The sequence below is a fragment of the Lithobates pipiens genome, unplaced genomic scaffold, assembly GCF_037356315.1.
Source record: "Lithobates pipiens isolate NorthernLeopardFrog02 unplaced genomic scaffold, aLitPip1_a1.2 Scaffold_23, whole genome shotgun sequence".
In the NCBI taxonomy this organism is placed as follows: Eukaryota; Metazoa; Chordata; class Amphibia; order Anura; family Ranidae; genus Lithobates; species Lithobates pipiens.
In genome coordinates, this window is record NW_027507785.1 from 26,053,475 (window position 1) to 26,074,106 (window position 20,632).

Sequence of the window (20,632 nt, forward strand, 5' to 3'; positions counted from 1 at the left end):
ATAAATGACACCTCTAATTTCTTGACTACCGATTTCAAACTTGAAGGCCCTGGAGCACCAGGGCAATGGAAAGGCCCCAAAAATTACCCCATTTTGGAAAGCAAAAACACTCCAATGTATAATCTACGAGGCATAATGAGTCTTTTGAACATGTCATTTTTTCCCACAAGTGTTTTCAAAATGTGGAAAGAAAAAAAAAAAACTTGTTGTTACGCATTTTTTTTTTTTTTTTACACATTTTTACAACTTTGTCAGGCACTGATGAGGATCCACTGGCACTGATGTGCAATGATAAACACTGTAGTGGCACTGTAGGGCACTCACTCCTTTCACACGGGGCAGATTAGTGCATCGCAGCGGTGTGAACCCGGCCTAAAGCACGATATAAGCAATCTAGCACTAGGTTTACACAATCATCAAAAGAAGGAGTTCCGTTGTTATAAAAGTGTATTTTTATTTTATTATTATTGGTTTCCTGCCATTTATGACCTATTCACAACAGAGAATTTTAACCACTTCAGCCCCGGGAAAATTATGCCACTTAATGACCAGGCAATTTTTTGCGATGCGGCACTGCGTTGCTTTAACTGAAAATTGCACGGTTGTGCGACATTGTACCCAAACAAAATTCACTTTTGGTGGCATTTGATCAACTCTGCGTTTTTTTGTGCCACCATAAACAAAAAATAAATAAAAGCTATATTTTTTACTATAATAAATATCCCAATATATATCTATATACACACACACACACACACACACACACTATATATACACAGATTTATTTATTTTTTTTAAAGCAAAAAATAAATTGCAATAAGCATAGTGATTGGTTTGCGCAAAAGATATTGTGGCTACAAAATAAGGGATAGATTTGTCACTTAATTTTTTTTTATTATTAGTAATGGTGGCAATCTGCAATTTTTATCATGAATAGTAGTGTCTATGCTGGCATTTTTTTTATTTTTTTTTAACCGAGAACATTTTAGCCAAAAACGTATGAATAAATTTGATTTCTATTTTTGTTTATTGGATATGTTTTATAAACAGAAAGTAGAACTCTTTTTTTTATTTATTTTTTTTTTTATTTTTTGCTTTATAGCACACAAAAAATAATAATAATGCAGGTGATCAAATGCCACCAAAACAAAGCTCTATTTGTGGGGGGGGGGGGGGGTATATAAATTTTGTACAGCGTTGCATAACCGCGCAATTGTCAGCGTAGTGCAATGCTGAATAGCAAAAAATGGCCTGGTCATAAAAGGGGTAAAATCTTCAGGAGTTGAAGTGGACATTCATATTTTTTTGCTTCTCAAACCTACAGAGTTTTATGATGAATTATAAGTGAGCCTCCGCTTAGGATTCGTGACATATTCAGTTCAAAAATGTAAATCCTACATAGCAGACCTGCTGAAAAACAGAATATATTTGCATTTCCACCATTTCGTTTTGTTATGTTGCAGCCTTATACCAAAATGAATTAAATTCATTATTTTCCTCAACATTCTACAAACACCACCCCATAATGACAACGTGAAAGAAGTCTGTTTCAAGTCTTTGCAAATTTATTAAAAAAAAAAAAAAAAAAAAAAACAGACCCATACACATACCGTAAGTATCACACTTTGCTCAACACTTTCTAAGTATGATGCTACAAGCTTGGCACTCCTATTTTTGGTCAGTTTCTCTCAAGCTCCATCAGGTTGGACGGGGAGTGTCGGTGCACAGCCATTTTCAGATCTCTATCGGCTTCAAGTCTGTGCTGGGCTACTCAAGGACATTCACAGAGTTATCCCATTGCCACTCTTGTTATCTTGTACTTAGGGTCAGTGTCCTGTTGGAAGATGAACCTTCGCCCCAGTCTGAAGGTCCTGAGCGCTTTTGGAGCATGTTTTCATCAAGGATGTCTTCCTGCCACTGAAAAACATCCTCACAGCATGATGCTGCCACCACCATGCTTCACTATAGGGATGGTATTAGCCATGTGATGAGCAGTGCCCGGTTTCCTCCAGACATGATGCTTGCCATTTGGGGCAAAGAGTTCAATCTTTGTTTCATCAGACCAGAGAATTTTGTTTCTCATGGTCGGAGAGTCCTTCAGGTGCCTTTTGTCAAACTCCATGCTGGCTGTCATATGCCGCTACTGTGAAGTGGCTTCCATCTGGCCACTCTTCCATACATGCCTGATTGTGAAGTGCTGCAGTGATGGTTGTTCTTCTGGAATGTTCTCCGGTCTCCTCAGAGAAATGCTGGAGCTCTGTCAGAGGGACCATCAGGTTCTTGGTCACCTTCCTAAGGCCCTTTTCCCCTGATCGCTAAGTTTGGCCAGGCAGTCTGCTCTAGGAAGAGTCCTGGTGGTTGCAAACTTCTTCCATTTACAGATCATGGAGGTCACTGTGCTCATTGGGACCTTCAAAGCTGCAGAAATGTTTCTATACCCTTTCCAGATCTGTGCCTCCATAAAAACCTGTCTCGGAGGTCTACAGACAATTCCTTGAACTTCATGGCTTGGTTTGTGCTCCGACATGCACTGTTAACTGAGGGACCTTATATAGATAGGTGTTTGCCTTTCCAAATCATGCCCAACCAACTGAATTGACCAAAGATTGACTCCAATCAAGTTGTAGAAACATCTCAAGGACGATCAGTGGAAACAGGAGGCACCTGAGCTAAAATTTTGAGTGTCATGGCAAAGACAGTGAATACTTATGATGTACATGGGATTGTTTTTGGTTTTTATTTTTAACAAATTTGCAAAGATTTCAAACAAACGTCTGTTGTTCTTCTCTCTCCACTGGAGCTCTGTCAGAGTGACCATCAGGTTCTTGCTCACCTCCCCTTGCAAAGATTTCACAACTTCTTGTCACGTTGTCATTATGGGGTATTGTTGGCAGAATTTTGGAGGAAAATAATGAATTTAATCCATTTTGGAATAAGGCTGCAACATAAAATGTGGAAAAAGTGAAGCACTGTGAATAATTTCCAGATGCCCTGTACGTGTTACCAGTAAAGAAAAATGTTTATCTGGAAATGAAATGCGTAAAAACGCTTAAATGAATTTCAAAAACGTACTTATAAAAAAATAAATAAAATATTACAACATAATGAAAGGAGAATATGACAATTTTATTTGTATAGTACCTTGATCAGATATTTCTCCCATCTGTCAAAAGTGACGGACTTCCCGATCTTCCGCATCAATTTCAGATGAAGTTCAACCAGGACTCTGGACACTGGAAAGAGACAAGCAAATAATGATTCCTCTGGACAATGAAAAGTCCGACCCAACGCCATACACAACACAATCCAACAAACTCTCCACCAGGCCAACAGCCTTCTCTTCAGGCTTGCCCAGTTGTACCCCATTCCTTCCCTTCAGTCTTGCCCAGTTGTAGCCTATCCCTTCCCTTCAGTCTTGCCCAGTTGTAGCCTATCCCTTCCCTTCAGTCTTGCCCAGTTGTAGCCTATCCCTTCCCTTCAGTCTTGCCCAGTTGTAGCCTATCCCTTCCCTTCAGTCTTGCACAGTTGTAGCCTATCCCTTCCCTTCAGTCTTGCCCAGTTGTAGCCTATCCCTTCCCTTCAGTCTTGCCCAGTTGTAGCCTATCCCTTCCCTTCAGTCTTGCCCAGTTGTAGCCTATCCCTTCCCTTCAGTCTTGCCCAGTTGTAGCCTATCCCTTCCCTTCAGTCTTGCCCAGTTGTAGCCTATCCCTTCCCTTCAGTCTTGCCCAGTTGTAGCCTATCCCTTCCCTTCAGTCTTGCCCAGTTGTACCCTATTCCTTCCCTTCAGTCTTGCCCAGTTGTACCCTATTCCTTCCCTTCAGTCTTGCACAGTCGTACCCTATTCCTTCCCTTCAGTCTTGCACAGTCGTACCCTATTCCTTCCCTTCAGTCTTGCACAGTCGTAGCCTATTCCTTCCCTTCAGTCTTGCCCAGCTGTAGCCTATTCCTTCCCTTCAGTCTTGCCCAGCTGTAGCCTATTCCTTCCCTTCAGTCTTGCACAGTTGTACCCTATTCCTTCCCTTCAGTCTTGCACAGTTGTACCCTATTCCTTCCCTTCAGTCTTGCACAGTTGTACCCTATTCCTTCAGTCTTGCCCAGTTGTACCCTATTCCTTCAGTCTTGCCCAGTTGTACCCTATTCCTTCAGTCTTGCCCAGTTGTACCCTATTCCTTCAGTCTTGCCCAGTTGTACCCTATTCCTTCCCTTCAGTCTTGCACAGTCGTACCCTATTGTACAGAAACGGCTTCCTCTGATTTCACTGCACACTGTAAGCTGGTCACACCTAGAAGCTGTGGCAAGTCAGGCTGAAGGATGTCGACCATCATCTAGCTCTCCCCTACCCATCCCCTTCCATTTACTGGATTTCAGTTCTTTCAATACTGATGGGCATTGATGGGTACAGGTCAGGCTGCACTGATGGGAACTGGTGAGGATGCACTGATGTTTTATGCAGAATTAGGTTACAAATATATTAACAAAAATGCAAGTGTCATTTAATGAGATTGTGTATGAGGGCATGTTTAGGGGCGGAATTAGGGCAGGGCATGGAAGGGTTTGGGTGGGGCAACTGGTGGCGAGTAAGCCCTAAGGCCTGGCTAGTGGTTAAGGAATTTTTTTGAGCCCTGTTATACGTAGTTTATATCGATCCAGCTTGGACCATTGTAACCATGTGTATACAAGATCAATGGATAGATCTTCCAAAAGGTGTCAAAAGCATAATGCAATTAACCTCCATGGCGGTAATCCCGAGTGTGGCTCGGGTTGGATTTTCAGTACCAAAAGTGGTAAACCCCCCCGAGCTACACTTGGGATCACATCGCAGTATCCTGGGTACAGTTACTTACCTTGCCCCCAGGATCCTGCGATGTCCTCTCGCTGTGTCCTCCGCTCGATTTTTCATATCGCCGGGCTCCGTTCCCTGCGACACCCGGATAGCGGCGCCAAATTCAAAAAGTGAAACACCCAATATATACAGTACACTGTAATATTACTTTATCAAATTATTTCCCATCCCTTTTGTCCCTAGTGCTTTGTCCAGTGCCCTGCATGTCGTCTTATATTATAAGGCATGCGCGCGCGCGCGCACACACACACACACACACACACTAGAGCTGGGCAATTTTCACAAAAAATAAAATAAATTTGAATCGTGAATCAAGTTTCTTTTTTAAACTATTCACGATTCAAATTTTTTAATTTATTTTTTTGATGGACACGGCACCGATCCCGAAGCCGTGGCCTCGCCTAAAAACTCCTGCCGCAGCACCTCAGGACCGGCGCCGTGTCAGCATCGGTCCTGGTGAAAAAAATAAAATAAAAATCAAAAAAAATAAATCGATTTGCTGAGATTTTTAATCGATTTGACCTCTCAACTCAATTCAAGATTTAAATCGATTTTTTTCCCCAGCCCCAACATATACACACACACACACACACACACACACACACACACACACTTTTCTTTCTGCCTGGAACCTGGAGATTGTCCATAGCAACCAAAAACTGTCCTTTTACATCGAAAGTGATTTTAGACCAACTAGAAAACAGCGATGATAAATTACAATCACTTGCAGAATTGAGCGATTGTGATTTGTGGGGAAATTCAAACACTGAAAGTAATGGCACAGACAATTCCGCAACTGAGCAGATTTCTGTGTTTTTGATTACATTATTGAATAATTTTTATTATTATTATTATTATTATTATTATTATTATTATATTGTAATAATTTATGATTTTGCGTTTCAAACTTTATCATACCTGGGCTGTCTACTAGACTTTTGTTTGGACAGATTTAAGCCAATTATTACTAATGCCCCGTACACACGTTCCGATTATCGTAAGACCGATCGTTCACATTTTGTTGTATACAACTAAGATTGAATACAACAGTGCAAAATGTGTGTAAGACTTTTGTCGTACGATTCTGGAAAAATCTTCCGTCGTGCGTAGCTACGTATTTTAAATGATGTCAAAAACGTGTGACCTGTGTGTCCTTCTGGTTTATTTTCATGTTTCCGATCATGCGTGGTGTTTGTCTAATGACTTTTATCGGACGCATACTGTACTGACTACACGACTGTCGTACGATGGGCTGTCATCCGACCAAAGTTTTCCTGTTTGTTCCTTCGGATTTAGTTGGACGGACTGTCGTGATCGGCTGTCGAAAGCTGCGTACTAAACGATCAGATTATCGAACGATCTGTCCGAAAGCGACTTTTGTGGTCCGATAATCGGAACGTGTGTACGGGGCATAAGAATTTACAGGCCTACAATATAAATAAAAAACGCCAAAATTTCCACGCAAAACAAATTGTACCACTTTGAGCATCAAAAATCTGAAATAATCATAGGGAGGATAATAATACTACGTATATTGATAATTCATTGGAAAAAAAAATAAAAAATCTATGCATATCCAACCGAGGTTAAAGCAAACGAGTATATACACAAGAGAGCCGCACCACTTAAAAGTCAATCTTTTTCTGACACTTGTTTCTTAAGCTAAAATCAATATTATTTGCTGGAAAATTATTTGGAACCTCCAAACATTACATATATTTTAGCACAGACCCTAGGGAATAAAATGTCAATTGCTGCAATATTTTATGTCACACTGTATTTGCTCAGCGGTCTTTCAAACGCAATTTTTTGGGAAAAATACACTTCAATAAATAAAAATAAAATAAATGACGAAAACAGTAAAGTTAGACCATTTTTTATTTTTTTTGTTTTAATGTGAAAGATGATGTTAAACTATGAGAATCGTGATCTATCTTCTAAGCAAAAAAAAAAAAAAAAAAACGTAATTCTCATTTTAGCCAGAATCGTGCCGCTCTAATACACAACATAAAAATAGAGTGTTAATTGATCCGTAAATAATGTAAAAGTTCCACCAATTTATAAGAGAAGATGGCATGGAAGATTTACCCCCCCCCCCCACCTTTATGACCAGGCCATGTTTTGCAATACGGCACTGCATTACTTTAACTGAGGATTGCACGGTCGTGCGACACTGTAGCCAAAGCCCCCCCCCCCCCCCCCCCCCCACACACACACACCTTTCTTTTGGTGGCATTTGATTACCTCTGCAGTTTTAAATTTTGTGTGTCATAAAACAAAAAGTTTGACAAATAAAAAAATATTGTACTTTCTGCTATAAAACACATCCAATAAAAAAAAAAAAAACCCACCACATTTTCTTAATCGATTTAGGCCGATATGTATTCTGCTATATATCTTGGTAAAAAAAAAAAAAAAAAAATCACAAGAAGCGTATATATTGATTGGTTTGCGCAAAAGTTATAGCGTCTACAAACTATGGGATAGATTTAAGGATTTTTTTTTTTTTTTTTTAAACTAGCAATGGCGGCGATCAGCAATTTATAGGGGGACTGGGATATTGCAGCAGAAAAATCAGAAACTTATTGCCACTAATACAGTGAAAATTGCTAAAAAAATAAATCAAATAAATGCCACTGTATTAAGGACACTGGCAGAAAAGGGGTTAACATCAGGGACGATCAAAGGGTCAAATGTGTTTCTAGGGAGTGCTTATTCACTGTGGGGGTGGGGGGGGGGAGGTGCTCGTACTGTAGGAAGACAGATCCGCTATTCTGCTTAGCAGAAACACAGGCTCACAAGATTTGACTCCAGCGCTTATGGTAAATGTAGCGTTGTTGCAGGTGATGTCCCAGCGACGAAACGTGTAGGGCGGGATTAACAGCATTATTGCATGACTTCCGCTTTCGAGACGTAAAGCGCAGATCGCTCCGGCTTCCTGATTTTAAAAATTTTTGCTTGAATGATTTTTATTAAAATGTGAGTACCCAACAGTATTACTAATAAATATTTGAACGGTATCACACTATGGAGTTTCTTTCCTCTCTACATGTGGGCAACATTTAATAGATTAACAGGAAGACCACTTACATCACAGACAAGGAGGTACTAGGAGGATACAGGATCGAGGGGGACGAGTTGAGGAGTGGAGAGATAGATCTGGGTGTTATCGGCGTAGAGGTGGCATTGGAAGCCATGGGAGGTTATCAACTGGCCCAGGGAAAATGTACAGAGAGAGAATAGGAGGCGCCCAAGGACAGAGCCTTGGGGTATATATCTCATTGGAATAGAGTGTGTGTAAGTGAAAAAAGTTTGGCAAGAAGAGTGGCAAGAAGAAAGACATTGTTGGAAGAAATCCATAAGAAGTCCTGTTTGCAGTCTGTGAGAAGCCATGTGGGGGACACAGCAAACATGTGGAAGAAGGTGCTCTGGTCAGATGAGATCAAAATGTAACTTTTTGGCCTAAAAGCAAAACTCTACCGTATGTGTGGTGGAAAACTAACACTGCACATCACTCTGAACACACCATCCCATCCCCACTGTGAAACATGGTGGTGGCAGCATCATGTTGTGGGGATGCTTTTCTTCAGCAAGGACAGGGAAGCTGGTCAGAGTTTATGAGAAGATGGATGGAGCCAAATACAGGACAATCTTAGAAGAAAACCTGTTAGCGTCTGCAAAAGACTTGAGACTGGGGCGGAGGTTCACCTTCCAGGAGGACAACGACCCGAAACATCCAGCCAGAGCTACAATGGAATGGTTTAGATCAAAGCATATTCATGTGTTAGTTCTGGACTGTGGCTGGGCCATTATAAACCCAATTGAGAATCTGTGACAAGACTTGAAAATTGCTGTTCACAGACGCTCTCCATCCAATCTGACAGAGCTTGAGATATTTTGGGAAAAAAAAAAAATCTCTAGATGTGCAAAGCTGGTAGAGACATCCCAAAAAAAGACTTGCAGCTGTAATTGCAGTGAAAGGCGGTTCTACAAAGTATTGACTCCGGGGGGCGCCATACAAATGTACCCCACACTTTTCACATATTTGTTAAAAAAAAAAAAAAAATTGAAAACCCTTTATAATTTTCCTTCCACTTCACAATTATGTACCACTTTGTGTTGGTCCATCAAAGAGCTGCACGATTTTGGCAAAAAATGAGAATCACGTTTTTTTTTTTGCTCAGAATAAAAACAAATCACGATTCTCGCGGCGTAACATAATCTTTCACATTATACAAAAAAAAAAAAATTGGGCTAATTTTACGTTTTTTTTTTTTTTTTTTTATTCATTAAGAAGCGCATTAAAAAAAAAAAAAAAAAAATCTAAATAAAACTGTGCTTGAAAGAGCGCTGTGCAAATACAGTGCAACATAAAACATCACAACAATCACCATTTAATTCTCTAGGGTTTCTGCTAAAATAAAAATATATATATATATATATATATATATATATATATATATATATATATATATATATATATATATATATATATATTTGGGGGTTCCAAGTAATTTTCTAGCAATAAATGTTGATGATTTTTACTTGTAAGCAGCAAGTGCCAGAAAAAGGTTTAGTCTTTAAGTGGTTGAAGTGATTTTAACGGTTTAAAAAAAAAAAAAAAAAAAACAAACATATCATACTGACCTCCACTGTGCAGCTTGTTTTGCTCAGAGTGGTCCGGGTCCTGCTCTTCTGGGGTCCCTCGGCGGCTCTCGCAGCTCCTCCCCACATCAGATAACCCCCCTAGGAGAAGCGCTCTCAGGAGGGGGTTACCTTGCGGGCGAGTCGAGCATTCGCCGTCCATAGCCGCCGAATGTATGACTCAGCCCCAGAGTGGATTTGATTGACCGCAGCGGGAGCCAATGGAATAAAATTGATGTTTTGGATTGTAACAAGACAAAATGTGGAAAATATCAAAGGGGTACGAATACTTTTTCCAGACACTGTACAACAATGGAAGGGGGAAAAAAAAAATATATTACTCTTTTTTTCTTTTTTTTTAGGACTGCAGTTTACCCACAATGCAACAGGATGTCATTGACATTGAATGGCCCCACCAGGAACATTTAAAAAAATGTTAGTTTTCTGGCTGTCATGTTTATCCTTTCACTCCAATACTTTGCCTTCCTCACCTGAACAAGCATATGAATATAAGATCTAAAATTTGACATAAGGAGATTTGATTTTACTATTATGAAGGGTTAAAGATCTCAAAGCTCCAAACAACCCATTTCCTTTACTAAGGCCTGCTTCACACCTATGCGTTTTTGGGGGCTTTTAGAAGAAACGCACTACAGTTCATGTAACATGGTATCCTATGGGACACGTTCACTTCTGTGATTTTTTTTTTTTTTTCAGCCAATGCGTTTTTGGACAGAGTCAGGGACTTTTTTTTGCTTTTTGCTGAAAGCCGCCCAGAGCCCTTCTCGCGGCGGCTTTCGGCCGCTCTCGGACCTTCTCGGCTGCTTTCGAGGTCCGAGAGCGGCCGAAAGCCTCCGAGAGCGGCCGAAAGCCGCCGAGAAGGTCAGAGAGCGGCCGAAAGCCGCCAAGAACTTCCGGGTGCCGCCGAGATACACGGGACATCTCGGCGGCGCCATTTTTAAAAACATAAGCGGACAATGCACTAAGACGGACAAGCTGCATGACAAGGCTGCAATGAGGACCGGCTGCATGACAAGGCTGCAATGAGGACCGGCTGCATGACAAGGCTGCAATGAGGACCGGCTGCATGACAAGGCTGCAATGAGGACCGGCTGCATGACAAGGCTGCAATGAGGACAGGCTGCATGACAAGGCTGCAATGAGGACAGGCTGCATGACAAGGCTGCAATGAGGACAGGCTGCATGACAAGGCTGCAATGAGGACAGGCTGCATGACAAGGCTGCAATGAGGACAGGCTGCATGACAAGGCTGCAATGAGGACAGGCTGCATGACAAGGCTGCAATGAGGACAGGCTGCATGACAAGGCTGCAATGAGGACAGGCTGCATGACAAGGCTGCAATGAGGACCGGCTGCAATGAGGACCGGCTGCAATGAGGACCGGCTGCAATGAGGACCGGCTGCAATGAGGACCGGCTGCAATGAGGACCGGCTGCAATGAGGACCGGCTGCAATGAGGACCGGCTGCAATGAGGACCGGCTGCAATGAGGACCGGCTGCAATGAGGACCGGCTGCATGACAAGGCTGCAATGAGGACCGGCTGCATGACAAGGCTGCAATGAGGACCGGCTGCATGACAAGGCTGCAATGAGGACCGGCTGCATGACAAGGCTGCAATGAGGACCGGCTGCATGACAAGGCTGCAATGAGGACCGGCTGCATGACAAGGCTGCAATGAGGACCGGCTGCATGACAAGGCTGCAATGAGGACCGGCTGCATGACAAGGCTGCAATGAGGACCGGCTGCATGACAAGGCTGCAATGAGGACAGGCTGCATGACAAGGCTGCAATGAGGACAGGCTGCATGACAAGGCTGCAATGAGGACAGGCTGCATGACAAGGCTGCAATGAGGACAAGCTGCATGACAAGGCTGCAATGAGGACAGGCTGCATGACAAGGCTGCAATGAGGACAGGCTGCATGACAAGGCTGCAATGAGGACAGGCTGCATGACAAGGCTGCAATGAGGACAGGCTGCATGACAAGGCTGCAATGAGGACCGGCTGCAATGAGGACCGGCTGCAATGAGGACCGGCTGCAATGAGGACCGGCTGCAATGAGGACCGGCTGCAATGAGGACCGGCTGCAATGAGGACCGGCTGCAATGAGGACCGGCTGCAATGAGGACCGGCTGCATGACAAGGCTGCAATGAGGACCGGCTGCATGACAAGGCTGCAATGAGGACCGGCTGCATGACAAGGCTGCAATGAGGACCGGCTGCATGACAAGGCTGCAATGAGGACCGGCTGCATGACAAGGCTGCAATGAGGACCGGCTGCATGACAAGGCTGCAATGAGGACCGGCTGCATGACAAGGCTGCAATGAGGACCGGCTGCATGACAAGGCTGCAATGAGGACAGGCTGCATGACAAGGCTGCAAATGACGCTGACGAGGGTTCAGATGGACACTGATAAGGCTGCATTGATGGGCATTTAAATGTAAGTTTTTTTTCCTTAAAATTTCCCTCCTAAAAGTTTTTTCCACAAAATTCCCTCCTAAACTTGGGGTACGTGTTATACGCCGATAAATACGGTAGTTACATTGGTGTAGTTTGGACCCAAGTAAGTATGCATAGTGCGTACCTGTGGGATCCCTTTGGAAACTGGAATTTAGTGTAGTAGTCACTAGAGGTCGACCAATATATCGGCCGATATTTGCCGTTTTTGAAATAATCGGCATCGGCCGATTGTGCTGATAAAAAGCCGATTTAGAACTACAGCGGGACTTTGAAATGACTTCTGTATAGAAGTCAGTGTGAGTTGCCTAAGTCGTCATAGCAACACTTTCCTCCACTCTGGGCAGACTGCCAAGAAAAGAACTAAATGATACAATGTTTACACTTCAATGAATGAAGTCATCTCTGTGTGTAGAAGTTCTCAGTTTAACCATTTAAAGACTAAATCTTTTCTGACACTTGTTGCTTACAAGTAAAAATCCTGTATTTTCTGCCAGAAAATCACTTAGACCCCCCCCAAAAAATTATATATATTTTTTTAGCAGAGATCCTAGGGAATAAAATAGCGGTTGTTGCAATATTTTATGTCACACGGCATTTGCACAGAGGTCTTTCAAATGCATTTTTTTGGGGAAAAAATACACTATTTAAAAATAAAATAAAAACAGTAAAGTTAGCCCATTTTTTTTTTTTTCGTCCAAAAGTTTTGACTACCTGTCTTTATTTAATACATAGGTTTTTTTTTTTTTTATCTAAATCATACATACAAGTAAACTGATTGGAGGTTTGTTTTGTTTAATAAATGTTTAAATGTAAGAAATTTTCTGTATCACTTATGAAGACTGCTTTCACACTGGAGCGGGCAGGCGTTGATGGTAAAACGCAAGTTTTAGCGGCTCTTTACCATCATTTTAGCGGTGCTATTTGGCTGCTAGTGGGGCACATATAACCCAGCTAGCGGCCAAGGAAGAGGTTAAATGCGCCCATGAAGCACTGCTGCCAAACCGCATTGCATGTGCTTCGGCAGTGGTGCCCATTCATATCAATGGGCAGGAGTGGTGGAGGAGCGGTATACACCACTCCAAACATGCTGCTTGCAGGACTTTTTTTTAAGATCCTGCCAGCGCATCGCCTCGGTGTGAAAGCACTCTGTCTTTCACACTGACTGCAGGGGAGCCATTTTGCAGGCACTTTACAGGCACTATTTTTAGCCCAAAAGCGCCTGAAAAACGCCCCAGTGGGAAAGGTGTGTTAGATCAAGGGGGATTAAAAAAATAATAATAATAATAAATAAAAAAGGAAAAAAATAAATAAGTAAATAAAATAAAAATCGGCCTAACATATCGGCCCAAAAAAATCGGCATCATATATCGGCTATCGGCCGCCATGATTTCTAAATATCGGCATCGGCCAGAGAAAAACCCATATCAGTCGACCTCTAGTAGTCACTGCTACTACAGTCTTCGCCCTGGTCTTCATGGTCACGCCATTCAGAGAATGCTTTGTTTTTGTCAAAGAATGCAAAGAGTTCTCTAAAAAAAAAAAGGCATGAAAAAAAGCTTTCTATTCACTGTAGAGCTGCACAATTAATTGTTAAAAAATTGTGATCTCGATTAGAGCTGCACGATTCTGGCCAAAATGAGAATCACAATCTTTTTGCTTCGAATAAAAAAAAATCACGATTCTCGCAACATAAAATCTTTCACATTATACAGGGGAAAAAAAAAAAATGGGATAACTTTATTGAATTACAAAAAAAAACTAACCAGTAAAGTAAATTTTTTTTTTTTTTTAAACTGCATTTAAAAGATCGCTACGCAAATACATGTGACATAAAATATTGCAAGAACCACCATTTTATTCTCTAGGGCAGTGATGGCGAACCTTGGCACCCCAGATGTTTTGGAACTACATTTCCCATGATGCACAGCTACACTGCAGAGTGCGTGAGCATCATGGGAAATGTAGTTCCAAAATATCTGGGGTGCCAAGGTTTGTCATCACTGCTCTAGGGTGTCTCTACTAAAAAGTGTGTGTGTGTTCGAAGTAACTTTCTAACAAAAAATTTAAAAAAATGATTTTAACTTGAAACCAACAAATGTCAAAAAAAGGTTTAGTATTTAAGTGGTTAAACTTTTTTCACTTACACACAAAGTCTATTCCATTGACAAATTGTTACAATGTTTATACTTAAGTTCAACTGATAAAGAATATTTTGATTCTTGGCAGACTGCCCAGTTTTTCTCCTTCCTTTCTTTTGAGGGCTGTGGTTTCAGAAGATCAGAGAGAATTCTTTGCATAGAAAGAATTGTGAAACACTTTACTATTAATTGTGCAGCTCTAATCTCCATTCAACCCCTCTGATGAGATCTCTATTGCAGAGTTGATTCTTTCATATAAGTGGAGAGACTTATCTGCTCACTCAGCTGTCAAAAGAAAACATCCAGGCAGTCTGACAAGTTTTTAAAATGAAACATTGTAACTAACTCTTCCTTCTTGGGCCTCATGCACATGGACGTTTTTACAGCCGATTTTTTGAGCGTTTTTTGCAGCTTAAAAACGCCTGTCCACGTTAGTCTATGGCTTCATGCCCACCTAGGCGTTTTTGAGCTGCAAATGGCATAGGCGTTTTTAAGCTGTAAAAAAAAAAAAAACCCAGGACCAGTGCGTTCCGTGGCGCGGAGCTAGAGCTGTAAAAATTCGAATCGTGGAAAAACGTGCAAAAACGCGCACAAACATATTTTCTTTGTTTTCTGAGTGCTATAGCCAAGAGATGCGTTTCTTTAAAAAAACTCTACTTAACGCTAAAAAAAACGTGCAAAAACGCCAATTCAAAACGCGGTAAAAATCACGTTTTTAACGCCGATTTTTCCAGGTGTCGGAGCTAGCTTTGCAGCCAGTTTTTTAAAACGTCCGTGTGCATGAGCACTTAGATGAAAGGGAAACTTCTGTGTGTAAAGAAAAAAAATCCAGGCAGTCTGCCAAGTTTTTAAACAACTAAAATGCAGGAAGTTTAGCCACTTAAAGTCTAAATCTTTTTCTGGCACTTGTTTTAGGTAAAATCAATAATTTTCTAGCAAAAAATACTTGGAACCCCCAAACATTACATATATTCTAGCAGAGACCCTAGGGAATAAAATGGCAATTGCTGCAATATTTTATGTCACACTGTATTTGCCCAGCGGTCTTTCAAAGCATTTTTTGGGGAAAAATACACTTCAATTTAAAGAAAAAAAATAATAATTTTAGAACCGGAGGATTTAAAGTGGAACTTCACGCTCTCTCAAACAATTTTTTCAGGTGTTGGGCTTGGCCACCTAGTTCCAGTGAAGGGAAAAGGCATCATCATACCAAGACATTTTGGACAATTTCAAACTTTCAACTTTGTGGGAAGAGTTTGGGGATGGCCCCTTCCTGTTCCAACATGACTGCACACCAGTGCACAAAGCAAGGTCCATAAAGACATGGATGAGCGAGTTTGGGGGGGGGGAGAACTGGACAGCACAGACTCCTGACCTCAAGCTGATAGAGCACCTTTGGGATGAATTAGAGCGGAGATTGTGAGCCAGGCCTTCTAGTCCAAAATAAGTTCCTGACTTCACAAATGCTCTTCTGGAAGAATGGTCAAACATTCCCATAGACACACTCCTAAACCTTGTGGACGGCCTTCCCAGAAGAGTTTAAGCTGTTACAGCTTCAAAGTGTGAACCAACTCAATATTGAACCCTACGGACTAAGACTGGAATGCCATTGAAGTTCATGTGCATGTAAAGGCAGATGTCCCAATACTTTTGGTAATCTAGTGTATAGTCATCATGACACGGACTGTGGAAAATGTTGCATTTCATTTGGAAATCAAGGTCCTGGAGTCCGGAGGAAGAGTGAAGAGGCACAGAAACCAAGTTGGATGAGGTCCAGTGTGAAGTTTCCACAGTCAGTGATGATTTGGGGGGCCATGTCATCTGCTGGTTTTGGTCCACCGTGTTTTATCAAGTCCGGAGTCAGAGCAGCCCTCTACCAGGAAATTTTAGAGCACTTCATGCCTACTTCAGCTGACCAGCTTTAAGGAGACGCTGATTTCATTTTCCAGCAGGACTTGGCACCTGCCCACACTGCCAAAAGAACCAATACCTGGTTTAATGATCATGGTATCACTGTGCTTGGATTGACCAGTAAATTCGCCTGACCTAAACCCTATAGAGCAGTGGCCATCAACCCTGTCCTCAGGGGCCACTAACAGGCCAGGTTTGCAAGATAAGTGAAATCCAACACAGGTGATATTTTCATTTTCTGCTCAGTGATTGTAGTATTTTAGTCTGTATCTCCCCAAGGTAATACATAAAACCGGGCCTGTTAGTGGGTCCTGAGGACAGGGTTGATGACCACTGCCATAGAGAATCTGTGGGGTAATGTCAAGAGGAAGATGAGACACCCCAGACCCAACAACGCAGACAAGCTGAAGGCCCCTATCAAAGCAACCTGGGCTTCCATAACACCTCAGCCATACCACAGGGTGATCACCTCCATGCCACGCCGCATTGATGCAGTAATTCATGCAAAAGGAGCCCCGACCAAGTATTGAGTGCATACTATACTGTACATGGACATCACACTCTGTGTGAAGCATCTATAGAAAATATACGAGTTTCACTTTTTGAATTTAATTAACGAAATAAAATAACTTTTTGAAAATATTTTTAATTTTGCAAGATGCACCTGCATATTTTATCTTTTTCTGCTAATCAAAGAAGAACGTGAATAAAGTCTGAAAAGTAAAGAAGAAGCAGACGAGGTAAGCACTGAGGTCAGCAGCTGTGACTTCTGGGAATAGTTTGGAGTTTAATACCAGTTTACCCCCCCATGACACCCAGTTATAAAAACTGGCCCAGACTGAAATCACAGCAAGTATTATTACAACCATTACAGTTTTGGACAAAGTGTACACCAGGGTGAGGACTTGCAGAGAAATTTACTTTGAAAAAAAAATCTCATGACAACCACATTTCAAATTCTATCATTATTTATAATTAAAAAATAAAGACTTCTAATTGGCTGATTAAGCAAAGATATAAATGCACTCTCTGCTACAACATACAGAAAAGTATAAGATGAGAATTTGTCTTTTTTAATGGGTGACATAGCTTGAAGGTGCTGGGTTGTCTGGTGGAGATCTCTTCTACTTAACAAGAAATGCAGCGAGTGCTTCGACCCACCACCAACCAGATGTCAGGGGGTACAGGCAGTACTAGGGTGATGGCAGTCATGGGAGAAAGGATGTATGGGTGAAGGTAGTCAAAGTAATGTATGCTTCAGGATGATGATGCTGGTGAAGGGTCAGGATAGAGATGATGGTCAGAACAGCAGTGGCCATGATAACATTGGTTGGGGGACAGAGGAGGCTGACACGGCCAAGAAAAGGATGGTTGTGAAGGATGGAAGAGATAAGGGCAATAATAATTTGAGGTTAGAGGAATTAATAGCTGTGGTGGTCGGGATGTATGGACAGTGATAGGGAATGGAGAGAGTACGGCTGACTATGATGGTCAGGACAGAGATGGAGGAGGTGTGGGAAGCGATGGTCTGAATGGAAAAGGCATTGATGGAAAGGGCATTGATGGTGATGGAGAAGGTACTGATGGTGATGGTTGGGATGGACAATCTACTGATGGTCAGGATAGACAAGCTACTGATGGTGATGATCGGGATAGTCAAGCTACTGATGGTCAGGATGGTGATGGAGAAAGTACCGATGGGGACGGAGAAGCTACTGATGGTGATGGAGAAAGTACCGATGGGGACGGAGAAGCTACTGATGGTGATGGTCGGGATGGGGACGGAGAAGCTGCTGATGGTGATGGTCGGGATGGGGACGGAGAAGCTGCTGATGGCGATGGTCGGGATGGGGACGGAGAAGCTGCTGATGGCGATGGTCGGGATGGGGACGGAGAAGCTGCTGATGGCGATGTTCAGCATGGGGACGGAGAAGCTGCTGATGGCGATGGTCAGCATGGGGACGGAGAAGCTGCTGATGGCGATGGTCAGCATGGGGACGGAGAAGCTGCTGATGGCGATGGTCAGCATGGGGACGGAGAAGCTGCTGATGGCGATGGTCAGCATGGGGACGGAGAAGCTGCTGATGAGGATGGAGAAGGTACTGATGGTCAGCATGGGGACGGAGAAGGTACTGATGGTCAGGATGAGGACGGAGAAGGTACTGATGGTCAGGATGAGGACGGAGAAGGTACTGATGGTCAGGATGAGGACGGAGAAGGTACTGATGGTCAGGATGAGGACGGAGAAGGTACTGATGGTCAGGATGAGGACGGAGAAGGTACTGATGGTCAGGATGAGGACGGAGAAGGTACTGATGGTCAGGATGAGGACGGAGAAGGTACTGATGGTCAGGATGAGGACGGAGAAGGTACTGATGGTCAGGATGAGGACGGAGAAGGTACTGATGGTCAGGATGAGGACGGAGAAGGTACTGATGGTCAGGATGAGGACGGAGAAGGTACTGATGGTTAGGATGAGGACGGAGAAGGTACTGATGGTCAGGATGAGGACGGAGAAGGTACTGATGGTCAGGATGAGGACGGAGAAGGTACTGATGGTCAGGATGAGGACGGAGAAGGTACTGATGGTCAGGATGAGGACGGAGAAGGTACTGATGGTCAGGATGAGGACGGAGAAGGTACTGATGGTCAGGATGAGGACGGAGAAGGTACTGATGGTCAGGATGAGGACGGAGAAGGTACTGATGGTCAGGATGGAGAAAGTACTGATGGTGATGGTCAGGATGGGGATGGAGAAGGTAGTGATGGAGAAGGTAGTGATGGTGATGGAGAAGGTAGTGATGGTGATGGAGAAGGTAGTGATGGTGATGGAGAAGGTAGTGATGGTGATGGAGAAGGTAGTGATGGTGATGGTCAGGACGGGGATGGAGAAGCTACTGATGGTCAGGATGGGGATGGAGACGCTACCGATGGTGATTGAGACGCTACTGATGGTCAGGACGGGGATGGAGAAGGCACTGATGGTCAGGACGGGGATGGAGAAGGCACTGATGGTCAGGACGGGGATGGAGAAGGCACTGATGGTCAGGACGGGGATGGAGAAGGCACTGATGGTCAGGACGGGGATGGAGAAGGCACTGATGGTCAGGACGGGGATGGAGAAGGCACTGATGGTCAGGACGGGGATGGAGAAGGCACTGATGGTCAGGACGGGGATGGAGAAGGCACTGATGGTCAGGACGGGGATGGAGAAGGCACTGATGGTAATGGTCAGGATAGGGAATGTAGAAGGTACCGATGGTGATGGTCAGGATGGGGATGAAGACCGTACTGATAGGGATGGAGACGGTACTGATGGTGATATAAAGTAGTCACAGAAGGGATGAGGATTATATGGGTAGTGATGATGGTGAGGATAGGGATGATATTGATTTGGATGATAGGGGTGATGATATTGGTAATGATTGTAAGTATAATGAATAAATGAGTAGCGATAGAGAGGATGAGGATGTGAGTAGTAATTGTAATTATGGGAATAATGAGAATGATATGGGTATCAACAGTAGGGATGAGGATATAAGTAGGATGGAGATGATGATATGGGTAGTAATGATAGGGATAACATGGATAATGATGGGGATGATAGGAGTAGTGATGATATGGAGGGGGGTGGGATAATATGACCTCGGTGTTTCTCTCAAACATACATCCCGGTGTCCGGTCCTCCTCCCCACCAGTGGGGGACGGTTCAACCGCCCCCTGATGTCCGCCCCCCCGTGATGTCCGGTTCTCCTCCTCCTCCTTCCCCCCGGTGGTGTCCGGTCGTCCTCCTCCCCCCGGTGGTGTCCGGTCGTCCTCCTCCTCCTCCCCCCGGTGGTGTCTCACCTGCGGTGGTCTCCTCCAGGGCCTCCTCCAGCTCGGGGAAGGTGATCTCGGGCAGGTCCAGGGCGGCTCCGTACCTCTCCAGGAAGGAGCAGAGGACGGCGTAGTCCGGACACGATCCTGCTTTCCCGGGGCCCGCAGGACCGACCACCGGGGGAGCCGGAGCCTCCTCTCCAGCCTCCGCCATCTTGGAGTTTGGAGGCGGAGCGCGGTCCCGCGGGGAGGAGGGTGCGCGCTCCCCCTTCATAGCAGCACGGGCTCGGTGTGCGGGGTGGGGGCGGGGTTTCGCGCGGTGGTAGGGCTCGGGGTGGAAGGAGGACCGGGGCTCGGGATGAGGAATAACAAGGCCGAAATTCTCCGGGGCGAGCTACACCGCCTCCCGACTGGAGCCCACCATGTCCCACAATGCACCGGGGCACGGGCCGTGCGACCCCGCCCCTTCCTCTCTAAGGCCACTCCCCCTCCTCATCATTGTACTCAACACAACAAAGAGAGACACGTTTTTTGTTTTTTTTTAACTATCAATGAACTTTATGGGTCACTCCGGTACGGGTTAGGGCGGTACGGGGCTGTCACGGAGCCCCCCCTCCCCCCGCCGCTCCATTCATCTCGGTGACGGGCGGCGGAGCGCGGACACCAGCGCCTCCTAATTGTGTTTAAAGCACGCGTCTCTCGCGCCTCCCGCACGAGCTCGCTGAGGGGGGTGTGGCACGACTGACGTCAGCCAATAGGGAAGCCGCAGGGGGGACGTACCAAAGCGTAACGGTCG

The 20,632-nt window shown here is 44.0% G+C and overlaps 1 protein-coding gene across 1 annotated transcript in view; it reads right to left on the bottom strand.

Moving 5' to 3' along the window:
• Window positions 1-20,284, bottom strand: part of RSF1 (remodeling and spacing factor 1) — an 89,344-nt gene extending 69,060 nt beyond the window's left edge. Inside the window, exons 1-2 of the mRNA XM_077451369.1 lie at window positions 19,867-20,284; window positions 3,142-3,233 (exon numbers count right to left, since the gene is read on the bottom strand). Of these exons, the coding sequence (XP_077307495.1) occupies window positions 3,142-3,233; window positions 19,867-20,110 (336 nt within the window). The 5' untranslated portion in view covers window positions 20,111-20,284. The remainder of the gene's footprint in view (window positions 1-3,141; window positions 3,234-19,866) is intronic.
• Between the last annotated feature and the right edge of the window lie 348 nt (window positions 20,285-20,632).